Source organism: Falco biarmicus, chromosome 15 (genome assembly GCF_023638135.1).
Source record: "Falco biarmicus isolate bFalBia1 chromosome 15, bFalBia1.pri, whole genome shotgun sequence".
In the NCBI taxonomy this organism is placed as follows: Eukaryota; Metazoa; Chordata; class Aves; order Falconiformes; family Falconidae; genus Falco; species Falco biarmicus.
The window spans coordinates 23,997,018-24,018,615 of NC_079302.1; the positions used below are offsets into that span (position 1 = coordinate 23,997,018).

Here is a 21,598-nt window from a genome sequence, read left to right on the forward strand (position 1 = left end):
TTTCCTCGTGCCTCTGCTAAGCGAGGCCATGTGCGGCATCGTTGTTCGATCCTAGGAAGGGTACGGTGCCAACTGCGCTTCCCAACACGCCTTCTCCAGGGGGTAGTGTTGCCTCTACTTTATGTAACGCAGAGCAAGTTTACTTGCTGAAAACCGGTACCCTGCGTCCGCTTAGTGGTGACACGGGTCCCATCCACACTGAGAGAAGCGCTTTCTGCCACTGCTGGCATGGGGGGAGCGCTGCTAGGTCCGGCAGGGACAGGGTGCCAGCAGCACTAGCTCTGGGGTAACGTCGGATTGATAAAGGGGCTCAGCACTGAGCTGACAGTGGCCGCCCCATCTAGGCAGGGAAATCCAGTGGCACGGGCTGGCCCAGCGGTGGGCTGCTTTGATGGGGCAAGAGGGAGCGGGCAGCGCGAGCCAGGGGCCCCATCTCCGTTCTGTCCGGGAACCTGGCAGAGGGCGGCAGGGGCTCGGAGGTGGGGAGCCCTGGGCCAGGCCGGGCCCCGGCAGCCCTCAGAGGCCGTGGCGCTTGCGGGTGCCAGCGCTGGCGGCATGGAGCAGCCGGTCCTTCTCGCGAATCTCCTCACGGAGCTGGGCCTCGGCCAGGCGCAGGCGGCGGATGCTGCCCTTCATCTCCTTCATCTTCACCTCCAGCAGCGCAATGATGTCGCGCTGCTCATTCAACTTCCTCAGCAGCTCCTCCGACGTGGTGCCCGACGACAGCGAGTACGAGTGGTCCGGGGGGCCGCCCTCCACCGGGCCCTCCTCCCCCACCGCCGCCGGGAGCCTCCCGGGGCCGGGCCCAGCGGTCGCCCCGGACCCGAGCTCCACCTGCACCGTCAGGTCGATGGGCTTCACATCTTCGGCCGCGCCCCCTGCCGGGGCCTCGGTGGGGGCGGCAGCACCGGGGCCCTGGGCGGCGGTGGCAGCAGCAGCGGCGGCGGGGCGGGGGCGGCGGGCGGCCCGCTGCGCCTTGCGCTCGTTGACGCCGCGCAGCGGGAATATGGTGGGGACCCGCACCAGGTAGGACTTGCGGCCGCCCTGGAAGTGCTCGCTGCAGACGCGGTGGCCCGTGGTGGGCTGGAAGGTGCTGAAGCAGCCGCTGACGCCCGCCCGGGAGACGTTCTTCAGCCAGAGGCGCCGCAGCTCCTCGTCCTTGGGGAAGGTGTAGAAGTGCAGCGCCTTGTCGCGGTGCGAGTTGTTGTAGCAGCCCGGCACGCAGCAGGTGAAGCCCGGCATGGCGGGGCGGCCTCCCGAGCTGCCGGGGGGACCCCTGGGCAGCCCCGGCGGCGGGGAGAGCGGGCGCGGGGGGCCCCCGCGGAACTACAGATCCCACAAGGCCAACGGCGGCCTCTCGCCGCCCGCCAACGCCGCCCGCCGCGGCCGCACCGGAACTACGCGGACCACAATGCACCGCGGCGGCGGCACGGCGCCGGAACTACTCGCCCCACACTGCGCTGCGCCCCCGCCCCCGCCGCCCACCGCTCCCGGAGGCACCGCCCCGCCCCGCCCCGCCCTGATCTCGCGAGAGGTGGCACGGCCGGACGGCGCGGCCGTTACCCAGCGATGGCCGACAGGCCCCCTCGGGCCCGCCGCAGTGGCCACCTCACGGCGCGGGCAGCGGCCAAGGTGGCGGGCAGGGCCCGGCGGTTCCGCGGCGGGGGGGCCGCGGCGGGGCGCGGCCCTTGGGGCTAGCCGGCGGACGCTGCCTTGTTCTCGTTTGCCGTTAAACCGGGGCGTGGGCCCAAACCGCGCAGTTCGGTGCTCGCCCCGCAGCCAGGGCCCTTACCGCCCCGCGCCTCGGCTGGGCGGCTCCGTTGCGCAGTTTTGGGTTGCTTTAGGTTGGAGACTAGACGGGGCCGGAGGAGCCGTGAGGGGGGCGGCCGGGGGGCTGTGAGGGTTGGAGGGCCGTGAGGTGCAGCAGGGCTGGGGGCTGTGCTTTCAAGTCCCTCAGGCTTTTGCCTGAGTTGCTCACTGAAACCCGCCTCAACGATACACTGTTGTGAATTGTCTTCTGTCCAAAACCAAAGTGTGCAGTGCACGTGCATGATTTCTTTTTAGAAAGTGTATTTCGAAAATGTTTTGTGTTAGCTAGCTTAGATTTTTATTAGGAGACAGATGATGAATGCTTTTGATGTCAAGGTTGCTTTGTAATGATGGAAGGTACAAGTTTGGAACTATGTGTCTCTGTGATTTCTCTCTTCAGAACATACCTGGTTCAGGAAAGGACAAGAATTCTGGCAGAAGCACCTTGGTGAAGCAGAGACCAGCTGTGTTCCCTGATCTTGACAATGACACCCCACGGAATATGCTCAAGAGAATCATCCAGACCCGTAAGTACTGTTTTTCAGGAAAGCAGAGAACAGAAGGACAGTGTAATTAGAGGCACGTGCTGTTGTGAACTTCAGCTCAGGTCTGCTGTGGCTCGTGGAACCGCCGTGCTGCCGTTTGTCTGTACTGCTGGCTTTGTCACTGTACATGCCAGCCTTCCTGGGAGTTAGAACCCAAATAGTTTTTACCAAGTCAGTATTTTAACCGATTAGTAAATGTAAGTTACAAAATGTAGCGTAGATCTGACAGTCTGCTGCGTTTTGGCATTCTTGCTGGATTGAATTGTGGAAAGGAAATGTTTTCATTTGTTGGCAGAGCCACAAGTTTCACCTCTGGCACTTAGGATATCTAAACATGAAGAAACAGAAGGACCTGTATGGGAACTCCCAGCTAAGAGGATTTCCAACATGTAAGTACTTTTTTTAAATTTTCATTTTTACTTCCTGTTTTTTACACTACCAGGTACAGTGCAGTTCCTACAATGGGATTGGGGAGCAGGATTTCTCTACTGCTGTTTCAGTGATCAGAATTACATTCTGTCAGGTGGGATTTTCAAAAATAATTTTCCAGCTTTAAAAGTCACATAGGAATCACTGGGACTGAGGGACCAAATAGGAAATACTGCAAGTATTTGCTTGTCCCCTTTCTTAAATGCAGGCTTTTAATAAAATTGTTGTGGCAGAAGTGCTGATTAAAGTAAGGCTCCTGATGGAAGCATACTTTTCTTAGCTGTCTGTGACAGAGACTAAGACAGAAATTCTTGGATTTCCCCAAGGCTACAGGCCATGTACTGACAATGCAGGGGCATAAATGAGTGATGGCTGTGTTTTGTATTTAAAACACAGGCTGCTGCAGCTTTTCATGGTATTACTACTTCTTGGTTGTCCTTGTTTTGGGGTGCGTGGTTTAACTTCCTTCCTGTAGGGTAGCTCAGAGGTGAGGTTTGCCTGAGGCTCAGATGCTCTTATTTGTGTTTAGCGGCCATTAATATTTTATAGGCCTGACTGGACTGGAGAGGCTGAAGTGTGGTTCATTTACTTCCACTTTGTTATGAAATAGAAGGAAGTGGTAGGGCTTGTTTTTGTGTACTGCAAAATAGACTTCCAAATAATGTGATTTTATAGCTAAACCTTTTGCATTGACTGTAAGTAGCCTTAAACAGACCATATAAAATATTAAGCAAACTTCTGTCTTTCACATTTTTTTTAGTAGAGGAGTAGACATCTGAGTTTTCTGTTAAGTGGGGCGGCTTGTTTATTTGTGTGTTTTTTTAATTCAGACTAGATGAGTAATGTTATTTTAATTCTTTATTGATTTTTCTTTTTGTAGTTCTTGAAGGTTTTTGTGCTTCTCATCAACCTTTCTTAAATGAAAAGACAAGACGGTTGGGTCTTTGCAGGGTTTTATATTCCATACGTTAGCTAGCTGTAAACAGGTGTAGACTTGTTTCAAAACCTTCCTCACAGCCGCCTTTTAGTTGACGTGAACTTTCTTGAATTTGGGAAGTCACTGCTTTCCCTGGTTGTAATAGCATGTTCCAGGACAGATGTGAAAAAATGAGCAAATTTTTTTTTTTTTCCCCTTCCCCACTGCTTTACATTTGTTCCCCATTACAAGCCAGTTAATTCTAATGCTTAGGCTTACATTATACTCATGGTAAGAAACAAAACCTAGCTGCATTTGTGAGTAGTAAAAAACCTATTTTGTAAGGGGAAAAGACCTGTAAACAGGGAGTCCCTTACAGTTCTTGCTATCTTGAAGCCACCTTGTTTGTACCAAAAGGATACAGAATGCTGCATCTGCTGCATGCAGGTCCTGGCTGTTGGGAGGGACGCTCTGCTCTAGTTCTGTGGGACGTGGTGTGGCGTGCAGGCAGCAGCTTGCTGCCTGAATGTGACGTTGATTAGAGGGGATTCTTGGAAGTGCTCAGTGAGGGGAAAACAACTCAGAAACTCGCTTTCTGATACTGATCCCGGTGCCTGACTGGGGTATTATGTGCCTGTTCTATGTGCCAGTGCGCTTGGTGGTACGTAATGTTTCATGGTGATGATGACTTTATTTACATTGTAATGATTGGCAAGCCTAATAGCCCCTGTGTGGTGTTAGAAGGAGAGCTATGGATGGAGCTTCTTGGAAGTCCAAGCTTTTACTCTTAGTCTGACCTTTCTCAGCCCTGTTGTTCTGAATAACCACTCAAGTTTTGATTCTCTTTTGAGCATTTACTTTGATTTAGTAGGAGGGAATGACACACGTTCTTGCTTTGCTGAGCTAATCACGGATTAGTTCCTTACTTCTGCTGCAGCAAGGTCAAATAATTTTAATTTGCTTTTCAGTGATGTTACAGGGACCTTTCAAAGGTAGCTAAGGAATAATGCTGTCCTTTGTTAAAGGCTTGCTTTGTATTGGTAGGGGGGAAATGCAACTGCCAGACCTTGTTCCTGAGGATGCATCTATTGCCACATTCCGTATGACTAAGAAGAGAAGGAAAATCAGCGTTTCTGAATTTGAGAGAGCAGCAGATGAACGGCTTCCCCAGAACCAAGGCAAGGCTGCAGTAAAAAATCACCTTGTTCAGCTCTGTGTTTGCTGTCAACTAATTTTCATCTGCTGCAGTTTAGTTCTTAGTAGCTTCTCAGCTGGGCAGTTGCATGTTTGGAAGTAAGATTGCACTGTTTTTTGTGAAGGCGTTAGCGGAGGAGGTAAAAGCTCCTCCTATCAAATTAAAATAAGCCTTTTTGAGCCAAGTTACAGGCTCTCCCTTAACCGTATATACCTTCTGGAATATTTTTGCAACTTGATACTCTTTGAGTTTTGGAGTGTCTCCAAAAGAAGCAATCTCTGTCTTCCCCTCAATCGCAGAAACTTGAAAATACAACAGGCTGCATACTTTTCATTGCAATTATATCAAATAAGTTATAAAGTTCTTGCTTGAGGAAAAAAGTGTCTTGCAGTTTTATGAAAGGAATAATGTAGTATTGCAGTAAGTCTTCCCTTTAAACATAAATTTGCAAATTTGGTAAATACAACTTTCATTTTAGTTGCAGTTTAACAGAGGCAGTTAAAACACCTCACCTTGGTTTCCATATCCTATTGGCAGTAGCAACTGGAGTACATTTCAAGGGTGGGATTCAGCTCCAGATTACACACACCAGTACCTCAGCTCCGAGTTATAGATGCTCTGGGTCTGTGTGTACGTGCAACTGAAGTCCTGCTGAAGTTCAGGGGTGATCTAGTTGGTGGAGTATGGAGGGCGATTCAGCTCACCCTAAAGCAGATGCCTACATTGGATTAATTGTGCTTGACTAATGGGAATATAGACAGCTGTGTTCGGATGGTTTAATCTGGAGTTGGATCCCACCTGGCCTCACTTCTGGTCAAGAAATCAACTTGTCTTTTTTTTAGCCTGGTACCCAATCTGAATATCTTCTGATAAGCTGCGGGCAGCTCTGCAAAACCAGAAGGTGCATGCTCTAGTATTTTCTAATATGAGCATGATTATGTCCCTGCTCTCCAGATCTGCTTTTGGATTTTTGCGATTTTGTGAGTAAGCAAGGTTTGAGTTCCAGTTTCACCAACAGTCTGTGGAGCAATTATCTGTACTTCTAAAGCTTCCAGATGCTTTAATGTTTGACTTGGATTGCTGAAGGGTGGTTGTGACTGAGGCCCTAGTCTAGCATCTTGCTATTAACGTGGTAAGATTAGTATTACTGAGTATGAGGGCATGTACCATATCAAATTTTCTTCGAAATAACTGTTTTATTACCCTTTCAGAAATCGCTTATTAGAATTCTAATATGCAGTTCTGAAACACAGACAAGCAATTGCAAAGCAAACCTGTCACCTTAATTTTGTTCTCACCAAAATGTTACTTTTGAGGATTGTAGTATAACTGATTCTAGAAAGAGGAAGATACATTGAGGTATTGTTGTCGCCTGCTGTGTAGAGGGTAAGTTCTCAGCTAATGCGTCACCAACTTTTTCTAGCTCGGTCAACGCTGGACAGCAGCACCGCTTTGGCTCGGTGAGTTTGAACTAAAACGTCTTAAATTCTTGCTGTCCTAACTATAGCTGCCTTGATTCATCACCTCTGTAGTGTGAAGAACCCAGATACCTAGGTTCAGGATAAAGACTTGTGTTATTACGAACGCAATCGTCTCCCACTCTGGTGATGGAATTTGAAGATGTTAAACCTTGTGGTTTTCAGAAAATGTGGCTCTGTATGCCCAGTTTGGTCTAGCTGGTATCGCTACTGTTGCTCCTCTTTACTTACTAGGATTGTTCTCTTTTTCCTTTCATTCTAATGTTTCCAGCAATAAATCAGTACACAATATACCTTAGACTATTACCTCTGCCTGTTATTTGACCCATCACATCAGTTGCATCTACACAGTCTTTAGTCCAACTTTCTTGGACTTTAAAAGTTTTTTAGCAAGTCAAAGAACTTATTTTCCTGTGTTGCCTGTATAATTTGCTATTGATCTTAGCCATGGTGAGCAATTTATTTCACCTTTCTTACTGCAGCCCTTGCCTGCAGTGCCAAGCAAGGTGATTCATAGGGCTGCGTTCTGTACTTCCTATCCCTGAATCCTTTGAACCCCCTTTTTTGATCAGACTGCCTAGGGAGAGTGACAGGAGGTAGCTGAGCATGGCCAGTCTCTTTAGGATGCAAAATACATACAATGAGATACATTTTTTCCTGTACTTTGCCTGTTGCTGTCTTAGCTCCCATCTCAAAGAAGTTAACAGGGTGTTGGTAGCTGTACTTTGCTGTGAATACTGATACTAAGCAGCTTCTTAGACTTGTTCTGAAGTCCTCCTACCACCCTGCTGTCATCTAGAGGATGTCTTTACTCTGAAATGTTTTATTTTCCTTTTTCTTTTTTTGCTATTTAAAATGTTTAAAATTTCTGAACCTTTTGACAGATATTGTTGCAGCACTCTTGAGGTAGGAGGCTATAAAATGTCTGTTTCCTGATCTCTGTTATACATATCCTGATGTTAGGTGGTATCATGAAATTAAACTATTTGTTTAAAGTAGACTGGCATGCATTCTTCAAAGGTATTTTTGGGAAATTCCTCCTAGTGAAGGGATTTGTGAAATGTCTGTTAGTGGCACTGTGTCTGTAATTTGAGGGTAAAAGAGGAGTGTGTAAGTTTGGAAAATCATTTCTTTCCTTCTCTTTTTTTACAGGTCTCTTAGCATGTCTCTTGGTACCGTGATCCCACCAGACACTGTTGAAAAGAGAGGCTTGCTCCGGAGGCCAAAAAATCGCAGAGCTATTGACATAGAAGCTTTTGAAGGTGGAGTGGAACAGAACATGCTGAAAAGAAAAGGTTTCTTTTGTGTTACTACCTGTTTTGGGAGGGTGGGCCTTATATAAGGTGGCTTTTAGAAGTAGTGGTCTGTATTGTACGATTTGAATGCTACTAGCACGTTCACAGAAGTCCAGTGTAATTTGGGATGCAAGATTAGAATGAGGTTCTGCATCTGTGGTTGCTTTGATTCTATGCACTTAAATGTGCGCCCTGCCCAGTTTGGTGATTTATACTACAGGAATCGTTTGGGATGGTGTTCATAACTGGGTATGGGGGAGATGGTTTGTAGAGAAAGTTAGGGGCACCGAAGTGTGGTGATACGGTTTCAGTGTTTGATCTCTGGAGGAAGAATAAAATTTGGTTGAATTATGCAAGTCCTGGTAATAAATGTGTGTCCCTGTGGCCTTGAACAGTTTTTCACATAGAATTTGTTTTAAAACTTCCTAAACAGCACAGAAGTATCTTGTGGACTCACAAACAGCATCTGAGATTCAAACCACCGTGCTGACCAGTGACGTGGAAATCATGCTGAGTAACACAGAGCTCTTTGTTCAGCCTCAGTTTGATGATCAGAGCCAAAATAAGCTTTCTGTTCTTGAACCACAGCTATTGAATTCAAAAACTTCAGCACAGAGAAGCAAGATTTCTGATGCTGCTCAAGAGGAAACAAGGCTGGTGGGCACAGATACAAGAAGGACACCAAGAAATTCTGAGAACTTAATCCTTGATCATGAGCATGCTGGCAGAATGACTCCTCTTTCTCCAGGAACACCTGCAAACCAGCAAGAAGATAAGCACAGTCATTCCCAGCAGAGTAACCCAATGAAACAGCTTTCTGTTTCAGAAGAGGTGGCAGTTGGCAGTGAGTACTATGGGTTAGGGCTTGGGGCTTAGCAGGTATTACCTGAAATCACAGAAGGGTTGAGGTAAGAAAGGACCTTGGGAGGCCATCTTCTCCAGCCCCTCTGCTCAAGCAGGGCCACCTGGAGCAGATTCCCCAGGGCTGCATCCAGGCAGCTTTTACGTGTCTCCAAGGATGGAGACTGCAAACCCTGGGCCACCTTTGCCAGTGCTCAGTCACCCTCACAGTGAAAAGAGTTTCCTTATGTTCAGACAGAGCCTCCTGTCTTCTAGTCTGTGCCCGTTGCCTCTTCTCCTGGCACTGGACACCACTAAAAGAGCCTGGCTCCATCTGCTTGACACCCTTCCCCCAGGTACCTGCCTATATTGGTGAGATCTTCCCTGAGCCTTCTCTTCTCCGGGCTGAACAGTCTGGCTCCTTCAGCCTTTCCTCCTATGAGAGGTGCTCCAGTCCCTTAAGTTTCTCATGGCCCTTTGCTGGACACTCTCCAGTACGTCCATCTCTCTCTTGTACTGGGGAGCCCAGAAGTGGACGCCGTAAATTGGTCACAAATATGGTGAGATAAGGAGATAAAATGTAGGAATTGTTGACAGTTTGGAGTGTCAGGAGGTTACTAATCTAAACTTTTACCCTGATACGGTCATTTATATTTCACAGCTAACTGCCTTGTTGCCTCCAGGGCTTTAAAAATCCCTTGGACAGAGTTAATCACGTCCCTGGTCACTGTAGCAATGCTTTGCAAGCCCTGTCACTTGCCAGTTTTTCTCAGGTGCCTGGTATCTCTCTTCTGCATTTATTTCCCTGTAAATAGGATCACATTTTCTTCATATTGCATAGACCAGGTCCCGAGGCACAGTTGTAACCCTAAAATTTTCTGCTTAGTGACCTGAGGCGGCTAGCCAGGATAGGATCTGCTGTAGTAAATAGCTTCATGCAGTTCTTATATCAAAACTCCCAATGCTTGCCATGAAGTATGAACAACTACTGTTTCTTTTTCATTCAGGATTTTATATGATCCTATGTCAGAAGGGCCACAGAAACTGTATTTAAAGAATGGTTGGTGTATTCAGTACTGCTCAGGTCAGGAGAAGAGTTCTTGCTGTAGAAAGCTTTGAAATTAATTAAAGCCTGGTGGACTGTTGCACCATACTCTGCTTCTAGAGTGTTGTCTGTGGCAAGCTTGGTGGGAACAGTTGTTTGGAAAGGATAAGGGAAGAGATCAACAGAAAAAGATTAGTCCTCTTCTGACAAGTCCTCTCCAGAGCTGCTCTTTGCCGTCCAGAAGTTGAAGTAAATGTTTGGGATCCTCAGTCACTCTAAAGCCTGAGAGATCTTTCAGCCTATCTTTGAAGGAAGTTGTGTCCCATATAACTGAAGACCTAGATGTAAGCAATACAGAAGAAGAGGTGGCTAATGCAATGAACAAAGCGTAACAGGAGGGGATTTTCAGAGAGGGTAAGAAGTGCTTTCCGTGTTGCAAGGGAAAAGTATGGTAAAAGCTCTGCATGGATGCTGAGGGTGGCAGGTGTTACCCAGTCATTACATAAAGCTTTGGGTATATGTGGACAAAAGTTGCGTGTTTTGTTGAATTTCACTTTCCAGACTCCAGTTTAGGATCCTTTTTAAGTCTTTCCCAGTGTTCCTTTGACAGTGTCCGGAAATGAGAAGACCATTGTCATGCAGTTTAACTTGCCTGGGGCTTAACTATGTCTAAAGCTTCGTATGAATTACCTTATGTCAGTATGGAAACTGAACACACTGTAGCACCAACAGTTTTGTTATTAGAATTTGAAACTGAATACTTGCAGTGCCCATAAGTAATTGCTTGCACATACCAGGTGTATCAGCAAAATTAGTTATGTTTTTTTATTATGAAGATACAGCCTTTTGTTCTAAACAGTTCTTTGAGAGTAGTTCATTAAGGCAGCAGATATTCTTCAGTTCTAAATTTACAGTTGTGTAAGCTTGGCATCCTGTAATCTTTCTTGAATCTGTTGTCCTGTTACAGTTTTACTTGGGTGCACCTGTGGAGTTTAAATGGGCTGTGACTCTTGAGACTGATGAAAGTCACCTCAGTATTGTTAGTTCTGTGAACACCAGCTCAGAGCTTGGGGGGGATGGTCAGGAAAGCAAGTAACATGTAAAAATTCTTATGAAAGGAAGATGATGAAACGTCACCGTGCCACTGCTGAAATAATTGTCATGCTCACCTTTCGAATACTGCATGCAGTTCTAACCTCTCCATCTCTAAATAGATTTAACAGAACTGGAGAAAGAAGGTGCAGAGAAAAACAGTTTTACCATTAGCAATAATCAAATATGTGGAGTAGTGTCTGCAGTCTTGGATAACTAAAGCTAAGAACTGCTCAGCCCGGAAAAAGGACAGTGGTAGTGAAATACAAGAGGTTTAAAAAGAAAAGCCATGGGCAGCATTGAAGGAGATGATTCAGCCAAGCAGCTTCCTGGTCTGTCAGCGCAGAAATTCGAGAGGAGCAACTGGCACTAAAGGCTGGCAGGTTATACCAAACTACAGGAGGTATTGCTACTAGCAACAAGTAAAGAAATCGGTAAAAATCATGCTTGAATGTAACAGTGGAGTACCAGATGCTACTGATGGAGTACTGGATCCCAGCAGTGATGCAGTATTGTGGGAGAAGCACTGGTGCCTGTCTGCCTTAGGCAGACTTAGTGTTGAGTTGAGCTTTTGTCTTCCCCTCACAAAGCTAGTTAATATTTCATGTAACTAGGCAAGATACTGCCCTGCATTGGTGTAGCGAGCCCTATGTTCTGGTTAGTGAGATTGGTATTACTGATCTTTTGCACCACCTTTGGCCAGACTTCCTTGTCCCCTTCACTGGGGCTTGGGGCTTGCAAGACTTTGACACTTGTACTTTTGAGTGTGAAAACTCCCAGTCACTGGAGGGGGTGGTAAAAATCCACTTTTACAGCTTCTGGTTCTGGATTCAGCCAAGATTTCCAAACCTGTCAGCAAGCAACAGTACTATGAGAGTTCCCAGTAAGATTTCTCCAAATAATTACCTGTGTGGGTTTCTGCTGGAATTGAGCTACATGGTAACAGACATGCAGACTATAGACTTAGTACGCAGGGAAAAGGAGTACTGAAGTACTCTTCAGTAAGTAGCTACTTTGGTAGCTGAAGTCATCTAAAGACATGCAAATTGTGTATCCATTTATTTCTCCTCATTCTTCCTGCCAGAGGCTTGTCTGGGATGGCTAAAACCACTGCTGGGCGCTCTCGTCTTTATACTGCAGTGTATCTCTGCATGGTTTATTCAGAAAGGCTGAATAAAATGGTTTATTCAGAAAAGCCGAGGAAATGGGGAGGAGAAGCTGAGCACAAACTCAGCATATTGCTAGACCTAAAGGAAAAGAAATTGCTCTTTTGCACAATTGCCAAGAGTGAGAATAGATGTAGAGATGACGGATCTGGAGAAGCTCTGCTTACTGAAAAGTAAAATTCCTGCGCTGGGATCTAATGTGCACGCTAGTTAGGTGGCTGTAGAGTAGATGCTGGAGAAGTTGTGCATTTCTTAGCTGTAAACTTTTGGGAACTGCATCTGCTTCCCTTATAGCTTATGGTTGTCGCCATTTGCTTATCATGAGTCAGTTTCAACGTCTTTTAAACTGTATGCAGGTGGTTGATTGAGAGGGTTTTTTTATAGCTAAGGTCGATGATAGAATTTCCTATTTTAGCTGCAGAGCATCATGCAAATGCTGGATATTCTGAAGATTTGGAGAAGACACTGAGGGAGAAAGGAGAATTGCAGATAACTGTGGCACAGGATGCCAGAGCTGAACCAGAAGTGTCCTCTTCAGAAGAAGGGGGAATAGCAGAAGGCAGTGTTGAACACCCAGGCTCTCCCAAAGCTGGTGAGGACAACCTCTAATACTACAGAGTGTCTCTAATGCCAGAGGCCTCTCAAGCTGCATTATTGGCATCAGTGCTGGGAGAGGGACTTGTTAACTCTCTTTGCATTCTGGAATCTGGGCTAAATACTGGGAAAACAGACTAAATTTGGCATATTAAGCTGAAAGGACTGTGTTCTGTGCAAACGGAAACTAAAATTGCATTGGCAGTAGTGTTTAGAAATATATAATTGCAGAAGGCATCTTTAATTAAAATTTAGTAATGGAAGTTCTAGAATCAAATCAGTTTTAGCAGTTGATAAAATATTGGCCAATTTTATCAATTGATAAAATTGGAGACCCTCTGATTATGTTGGCGAGTTGGCATCTCTTAAGTTACTTTTCCTGAATTGCTAGGTCTTCTGTGTTCAACATGCTGCATAAGGCTTTGGTAAGACTTCTTTTGAGATAAAAATACTTATGAAAGGAAGCTCATTTAAAAGGAGCTCAGATAAACATTTTACTCAAACTTCCTGGGCTTCTACCAAGTGCTTTTTTTTTTTTTTTTTTTTTTTTTTTTTGTGGGACCTCTGCATGCCTAGATGTAACAGAGGGAAAAGTTGAGAAGTCATCAGTACTTTAGTTTATCTGGCTTAGTGTATGGACACCCTAATCCTTGAAGACAGGAATATGATAAGTGGCAATGTTGCCAGGAATGGAAAGATGGTTTTTTTTCTTATGAGTGCTCTGAAACTTTGGCTGTGATACTTGTTTCAGTGATGTGTCTGTCCTGTTTTGGAAATCTAGAACATGAGATCACCAAAAGTGTTGGAGGCGAAAGTCTGGACAGGCATTCCCACACTTCCTCCTCTGAAAAATCTGGGATGAAGTTATTGAAGGAAGCTGTTGAACAAGCAGATGAGCTAGAGGACCAGGCTATCAAGATAGAATTGGATGGTATGGAAGAAGGGCCCACTGAGGATGAAGCTGAAGACCCTGAGAGTGAAGGTAAGAAAACTATTGCAGAAGTAGCAGAAAGCAGTTGGAGAAATTTTTCCCTGTTACATCTTGATTGAGGAACAATGTAGGTTAATAATGTTGTTAACTATTTAGTATGTCAGTGGAGGGGAAGCTGTTGGCTGCACTTCCTAGGGCCAGATTCTTACTGGCTCATCAGGTGCTTCAGGGACCTAGATCATCTCATACTTTTGAGGTGAAGGTAATGGAAGCACACAAATAGGCAAAACTGTTTTTACGCAGTGACATAGGGATATCCTTCATTTTATTCTTCCTTCCTGCTTGACTTCTAACTTCATGCAGACTTTTTAATGTCTTAACGTTTAACTTCTCTTTACACAGCCATGTATATGACTCCAGACTTGAAACCTAATTTAGAACCCCTATTTTGTAGTTACAAACTTAACTTCCCAGTTAACCAAAAGCATAGGCTGGTTTTCCAGAAAGCCAGGAGGAAGTGTCTGTTTCTGAACAGGTCTTCAGATGCTGGATCAGTCTGCTCTGTTTCCCCAAGAGTGCTTAAGCCTTTTGGAAGAATGTATACATCAGACTGAGTTCTCTTTGATCAAGGCCACATTTGAGAATGCTCGGAGTGTGTTTTAGTGGCGTCTTTTGGGTCTGATCTTAACAGTTCTGTGACGTACGATACACCCTGAAATAAAAAGGTGAACTAAGGGCATCCTAAAAGAATCCCGTTGCCAGGATTTGAGGCTTTGTGGGGAAATTCACCTGTAGTGAAAACACCAATGCCTGTATGTATTTCTGCAGTGTGGAAGGGCGAAAGGTGACACATGATCTGGTACACTTTTGCCATGAGGAAATTTGTAGGTGTTCTTATAGTGTCAACAGTAGTGTGTCAGTGTGCTTATCTTTACCACAGCTGTATGAAGAAGAAATGGAAAGATGTTGATGAAGAGATCTCTGCTGATAGGGTAGAGCAGTAAGAGTAGCATCTCACAGGTCTTGTTGGACAAAGAGAAGAAGAAAAAGCTGGAAGATGAGAAATTATGCACTCTTCATAAGTCATAAAACTTATCTCAGAAACCTCAGCATAACTAATCTCTTCCCCTGCATCATGCTCCCAGTTCCTCCAGTGCACAGAAATGCTTCCTCAGAAGAAGCTAATGCGAGGGACCATGGTAGTTCACCCAGCCCTGCTTTGTTTGAGAGACCCCTGACCCTCTCAGTTGTGGAGTTTAACTCTCAGTACCCGAGGCCTCTGGTAGCTGGGCTTGTCTTCTGTAACAGGGCGGATGGCCTGGTTCTTACGGGGGGGGTTGCAAAGTTGACACCATTACCAGATATGCTGGGTTCTTGCTCTGTCCTTGGCTTGCAAGGGAAGCTGGCAGGCAGGAAGCCCTCCATGACCACTCCTCTTCTAGACAGGGTGCTGCTCAGTATTTCAGTTCTGTTAACATTCTTTTCTTTCCTGGACTCGCTTGTTAAGAACTTTAAAAGTTCAAGAGTAGAGTTAGAAGATGCAGATTAGACTTGGAGGAAACTGCTATGGTTAGTTTACAGCAGAGAAGAGGTGAGCCTGAGCCTTAGCTGGAGGGAGTTTATGAAAAATCTGTGAATACGGGAGATGCACATTGATTGGTGCTGGTCTTGTGATTCTGTTGCTCTACTTGTCCCTGTGTTCAGGAGAATTTGCCACTGATTTAGCAGGATGGCAATAAGGTATCTTGCAGACTTTGAAGTTCTTTCTGGGAAAAGAGGCTGCAGCCTAAGTCAACCCAGCTGTCAGCCCCAGCCCGGCCCCGGGTGTGTGTTCCTACACCCTGCCCAGCCTGCTGGCCCAGCACAGGGCTCAAGGGAAGCCACCAGCCATTGTGGCAGGAGGTGTGGAGGGTGGGATGGCACAGCCAGCAGTCGTGCTGGCTCAGGGTGCCTTGGAGCCACAGCCTGAGCACCGGCACTGCGGCACCAGACAGATGCAAAAAGCTGGCTGGGCTTCTGTCTGTGCTACAGCGCTGCTTGCTGCAAGAACTCTGAAAACAGAGCTCAGTTCCTCACGTACCTTTCTTTTTTCCCCTAGGGGATTCCATGAAGACACCCACATTTGTCCGTGCTGTAGCCTACAAGCCACTACTGTCAACTCCACATCCTGCAAAACCTGCTGCTCCCAAGTTGTCAGCTCCACGTCCTGCAAAACCTGCTGCTGCCAGGTAAGTGTAAGGCACCTTCAGCAGCGGCCTGGTGGCGTACCTGGGGTGTAAGTGTAGGGGAGGGAGCCGAGCCCAGCTTTGTCGGCTGTTTTGTGCTTTGTCAGCTGTAGCGGGCAGTAAGCAGCCCTGAAGCCTTTAGTTAGTTCACTGCCTTAGCAGCTGAATAAAGAGTTCTATCAAGTGGATGTCAGTACTCTCCCAGAGCAGATGTGATGCCTCAAGTCTTTCCAATGAGCATTCTTGTAATAGTTTCTTGTGCTGAAGGCCAAAATCTTTTCCTAGGAGTTTTTAAACTGGTAAGCTACTCTGGACCCATAGACTGCAGCATGGGATGCAGAGGCCCTCACGGAAGAGGGGGATTGATGGATTATGTTACACTGATCTTACGAAATGGCATATTTGCGCTGATTTTAGAAGCCTAAAGCTGTATGCAGTTGCCATGTGCTGAGTATAAAATGAAGTTCGTCTAGAGGCAGAAAGTGAACCAGTCCCCTGCAGTATTCCAAATTAATTAACAGTTGTCACCCTCTTAACTAGAAATTTGGTGAAGCTTTGTCAGAACCACTAACAGGGGGTCCTAGGGAACAGAAGGAATTTTTCTAGCCCATGACTCTAGATGAAGGAATAAACAATAAAACCAAATTCTTGTGCCCTTTACTGCTGTAAACAGAAGGTGCTGGATGATTGCTGTCATCATGAATAGTAAAATACATTTATAAAATAGAAACAGGAGTCTCTAATAACTCTGCCGAAGTGGAGCGGTGTTATAACTGAGGGAATGTGGATTTGTTTTGGGATTTTGCACTGGGATGTGCCCTTCATATATAGGGAATGTCTGAATACTAATTGCTCTGTAGAGAGTGCTAGTCCTCGTTGGCAAAAGAAGTCCATGTATTTGGATGCATGCGCTGTACAGGAATTTCTGGACTGACAGATTTTTCAGGTTTTCAAGCTGTGCTGAGGCAACAGATGGTCATAATTACAGGTTCAGAGCCTCAATTAAAGGATGCCATTGCACAAGTCCATGTTTTTTAGTGCTTTATGGAATACAGTCTGGCTCTGACTTGGCCTGCTTGCTTCCTGAGATAGCAGTACTTGGGTTAAAGGAATACTCTAGGTTATTTAGTGGAGCCATAACTGTGAGAGACCTACAGTTAAGGCATCTTGCTATAAAATAATCTATGCTGGTACAATTCTACTGTGATCAACTGTACCAGATTAGTGCCACAGAAATTTTCATTTAGAAACACCGAAGTCTCATACAGTCACGTAGAATCACAGCATGGTGGGGGCTGGAAGGGACCCCTGGAGCCCCCCCCCCAGCCTAGCCCCTGCTGAAGCAGTTCTCCAGAGCTGCATCCAGGCAAGTTTGAATATCTCCAGAGAAGGAGACGGCACAGCCTCTCTGGGCAGCCTGTGCCAGGGCTCCATCACCCTCAAGGTAAAGTTCTTCTTCCTCTTATTCAGAAGGAACTTCTTGTGTTGCCGTTTGTGCCCGCTGCCCCTTGTCCTGTCGCTGGGTGCCACTGAAAAGAGCCTGGCCCCGTCCTCCTGACACTGGCCCTTGAGATATTTGCAGGCATTGATGAGGTCCCCTCTCAGCCTTCTCTTCCCCAGGCTGAACAGCCCCAGCTCTCTCAGCCTTTCCTCATCAGGGAGATTCTCCTGTCCCCTCATCATCTTTGTAGCCTCCCCTGCCCCCCTCCAGCAGTTCCCTGTCTCTCGTGAACTGGGGAGCCCAGCACTGAAGTTGCTAAACTTCAAAGGTTTTGCCCTGATTCTGCAAACTGAACATTCCTGTATAGAATCATTCACAAACAGGTAAAGGGAGGCACAGAAGCTGTAGCCAAGATGACTCAAATCATGATTGTTTTGTCTCATTGCAACACGTACTTCCTCTCTGGGGCTGACCTCTTTGGCCTGCCCCTGAGGTTCTAACAGGAAAACATGCAGGTGGGCTGCAGGGGGAACTGAATGATACATGCACCCCCTCTGTAGGCTTTGCATGCGTTGGCCTGAGATTCTAGATATTTTCCACTTGTCTATGAGTGAATCCAGGGCTTTCACTTCCCTTTTTTTATATTATGATTTTCCCTTTTTAGAATGGAAAACAGAGGCTCACAGTCTTGTTTGAGGAAAAAAGACCCCACAATAACTCACCAACAAAACAACCAACTAAAACCCAAAACCCACAAAAAACACCTGCTAAACAAAATGTTTGTAATAGCGTAAAAGTCTGTGCTGCAGACCAGACTCTTCTGTCTGCAGATACAGAGGTGACCTGTGGATGTCTCAAAGTCTGTGGACTCCTGGAGAGCAAGTACTACAGGGATGCAGGGAAAATTCCATTTATGTGTTGGAGAGAACTAGACCTTGTTGACTACTTGTGATGCTAGCTAGCATGCTTCTCTCAAGGAAACGAGCCTGGATTGCTTCTCCCATGATGCCATGTGAACTGTTTGCAGACTGCACTTCATAGGTGTGAGGGTTTTGAAGAATTGTGAGGGAGAAAGAATTAGAGCTTGAGGTAGTTCTTGCCTCTTGTAATTTGGTGTAAGGTTTGCCCAGATTCAGCCTGGTGGTCTCTGGCTTTCCTTGTGGGCGTTCATTTGATGTGTGAATTTTCATTTTTTTCCTCAAAGGTCTCCCCAGCAGCCGCTGCAGGCTAACCGTGTTCCAAAGGGCTCGGGTGTGTCACAGAGGAAAACAAGTGAGCCTGAAATAGCAAGCAGTTTGATAAAGAAGATATTTAGCCATTATGTGAAAATGCCAGTGGCCAGAGATGCCCTCAAAATTGTTCAGAAATGGTAAGCAGCAACAAACTGCTCCTCTTCCTATGATTCTATGATTCTCCCTGCTCTATTTAGTCTTTTTTTTCCTTTCTTTTCTCTCCTGAAATAACAAACCTGTCAGGAGCACTTGCTGCAAGCTGACAGCCCTCCCTGTTCAGCTGGGGAGAGTCACAGGAGGTCTGATTGAAACTAGGACAGAAACATGCTAGGTGCTCCCGGGCCAGTACAAATTGCACCACTCACAGTCTCCTCATCACTAGCATTCCCTGTGAGCAGGACGGCTCGGGAGAATGGTGGTTGTGCTGGGCAGGGTGCAGGTGTTCCAGCTGGGCAGTGTTACCTCTGAATCCAGGATTCTCAGCCTCCTGAATCTGTAGACCCATGTTACCTTCACGAGTGAAATCCGTGGATTGTTGGAACAGTGTCACGATAGTCTAAGCCTCAGTGTTGATTTTTTGCTGGTGCCAACCCCTGTTCTTGCATGTGTGGGAAGTTTGGGAAAGGTTTTGCTTGTCAGCTGTGCAGCTGTTCCACAGCTGCCTTGACTGTGAAGTTCCTGGGAGCCCAGGCTGAGAAGCCAGACTTTGTTTGTGGGCTGGGGAGTTTCTTCTCCCATGTTTTTTGCTGGCAGGCTGTGACCTGCACAGTGAGCAGCTCTAGTGCAGCTTGCCCTACAGAAGCGGGCGAGAAGCTGGTGTTTGCCCACTCCACAGTCTGATTTTATTTCCCTCTTCAATCCTCCTTCAGCTCAGAGAAATATTTCATGCAGCTAAGCAACGATCTGGAAGCTTACATCCACCATGCGGGCAGGAAGACAGTGGAGATGGAGGACCTGGAAGTCCTCATGAGAAGGTAAAGGGAGGGTTTTTATTAACCTGTGTAGTTAATGTCCAGTGGGGCATTGACAGCCTGGTAAGATGCGCCGTCAGGGTGTGCACTAGCAATACTTCTGCAGTAAGTGTGGTGTCTTGTGATTTACTTGGCATGATGCCACTTGGCCTTCTATCGCAGGAGGGCATTTGTGGGCTTGGGGTTTTATACTCCATGATGACGGTGGTGGAGGTCCAAGAGGAAGGTGTGAAGCAGTTATGACTGGGAAATGAGTAGCGTCAGTAGAAGCAGAGTAATGGTCACAAGGCTAGGCTGCACCATTTGCATCCCGGAGCAATCTCTCTTTGCTAAAAGCACTTGCAACTGAAATAGCATGAGCATTTTCACATGCTTTGTGGTCTGTTTTGATTCCTTACTCTTCCAAATAAAATACTCTTCCTGCAATATTCTTCCTGCTTCTGCGGAAGCTGGGACTTGGGGTTCAAGCTGACAGTTCCTCTCCAGAGCAGGAGAAGGAGCCTCCAGCCTGACAGGCCAGGGCTGGCTTCTAACAACGGTTTTCTGCTCGCCAGCAGCCTGGCTGAACTGTTCTCAGAGTCTTCTCATTGCTGGTCTTTCCTGTGGGCTCCCTCAGCTGCCCCATCTGGTGCCTGAATTTAATTTGGCCCGTGACCAGAACACAAGGGATTTGTTCTTGGCTTGGGAGTCCTCTGTAAAACTCTGTGGGGCCTGAAACAAATTCATCACTCCTTGTTGAGAGTCAGTGCTCTGGGTTGTTACTCCTTGTCTCTTTCCACTGGCAGAGTTCCAGGTGTGATGTTAAAGGCATTGGAGGGATTGTGCAGGCACACCTGATTAAAGGCACAGGTTTTGCATGGGCTTCGTGTAGGTGGAGCTGGTGCTGCTGCTTAAGAATCTGTTGCTGTCTCGAGCCAGAGATTTGCATTTTCCTACCTGACAGGTGTGGGCTGAAGTTGGTGTGAACAGGCTGAGAGGCACGATGGTTTAGTTGGCCGGGTCTGAGGATTCTGTATGCTCACTTTACCTTTTTCTAGATGTCCTTATGCCTTTCCACAGCCTCATAAAGGGATCAGTAATTGTTGCTGGTTTGTGAATAACAGTATTTCTGTTCCTTCTGTGAGGAAAGCATGAATCGGTCCTGCTTTTTTTTTTTTTTTTTTTTTGTCTCCCTACAAGGCTAGGAGATGCTGATGTTTTCGGGGCCATCAGCTACATGGTGTACTAGAAAACTGCATTGGATAATGCCAGCCACCTCTGAACTGTGAATGTAAAAAATCTGCCGAGTAATGAGCTATTTGCTTCTGTTGCATTATTCTGCGTGTGTCTTTACATGGTAAAATGTATCCCATGGCAGGTGGCTTGTGAATTTAAAAAGCAGCGAGTATATACTTTGGTCTAGGTTGGTGTGGGGACTCTCGCTGTGATAAGCACTTGCCTCCGTGGGGGGCTGCTCTGCTGTAACCCTCCTGCTCAGCTTTCACCTGTAGGCAAGCCTGGTGCCCGCGCCGCACAGAACCAAATGTGTCACCCAAGGGGGCTGCCTGCAAATAGAAGTCTGCAGCTCTTCTGTCACAAGCAGCCACAGCGTTTCAGCTGTTAAATGCAAAAATGTCCCTGCAAGAAAACAAAAAACATTACCCTGATGGCAAGTTTGAGTGCAAACACTTTTCATTAACAGCTGTGTTTGTTCTCTGCTCTCCCCTTTATGACCAGACAAGGGCTAGTGACAGACAAGATGCCGCTGCATGTGCTGATCGAGCGTTACTTCCCCCTGGAGTACAGGAAGCTCCTGATTCCAGTTGCTGCGAGTGGAAATAAAGTGATCCCCAGCAAATGAACATGCCCCTCTGGTGGGGATGGCCCCCATGGGTGTGAGGCCACTCTCCTGGCCAAGGCTGCCTGTGGGTTATTCCATGGAATTGCTCCCTGTGGTGGTTTCATACGAGTAACTAGTGGGGCGATAAGTGGTTGACGTCATCTTGAACCAGTGCAGGCTGGGCTGTGGCTCTCACACCCGCCTGCTGGGTCTCACCAACCGTTATTACAAGTAATTTTGACCACCCTGACTTTTTTTATATTACCACTGAATACTTGTACAGCTCTGATAAATAAAGTATTGTATATATTCTGAGGAATTCTGTATTCCCTGGTGCTGCATTGTGGTGTTCAGAGTGTTCCTAACAGACACTCAGCTGTGGTGGTGCTCTTTGTACCAATTAGTTGTTTGCTCAAAGAAGAGCTATGTGCTACCTTCCAGAAAGGAGCAGATCCTTGTTACAGCTGTGTTTTTTTCTAGGGCAGGGGCTTTGGCCCCCTGCATAGGTCTGGTCTCCTGTACCAGGAGCCGGTCATAGTCCCCCTGTGACCACAGCTGTTTGCTGAGGTAAACTG

General features: G+C 46.6%; 1 protein-coding gene across 3 annotated transcripts; it reads left to right on the forward strand.

Annotated features, from left to right (window-relative positions):
- Positions 1 to 434: 434 nt before the first annotated feature.
- CENPT (centromere protein T) lies at positions 435 to 21,342 on the forward strand. Of its 3 annotated transcripts, none has more exons than XM_056361023.1 (13): positions 435 to 1,026; positions 2,210 to 2,336; positions 2,650 to 2,743; positions 4,744 to 4,877; positions 6,318 to 6,354; positions 7,525 to 7,667; positions 8,101 to 8,511; positions 12,226 to 12,402; positions 13,186 to 13,386; positions 15,434 to 15,563; positions 18,206 to 18,370; positions 19,103 to 19,207; positions 20,921 to 21,342. In XM_056361023.1, exons 1-13 carry the CDS (start codon positions 556 to 558, stop codon positions 21,042 to 21,044), a joined length of 2,319 nt encoding a protein of 772 aa, XP_056216998.1. In that variant the 5' UTR covers positions 435 to 555; the 3' UTR covers positions 21,045 to 21,342. The 3 variants fall into 3 exon arrangements, with proteins under 3 accessions (XP_056216998.1, XP_056216999.1, XP_056217000.1); XM_056361024.1 differs by having other exon boundaries at positions 15,434 to 15,524; XM_056361025.1 differs by lacking the exon at positions 435 to 1,026 and adding an exon at positions 1,235 to 1,632.
- The last annotated feature ends 256 nt before the right edge of the window (positions 21,343 to 21,598 follow it).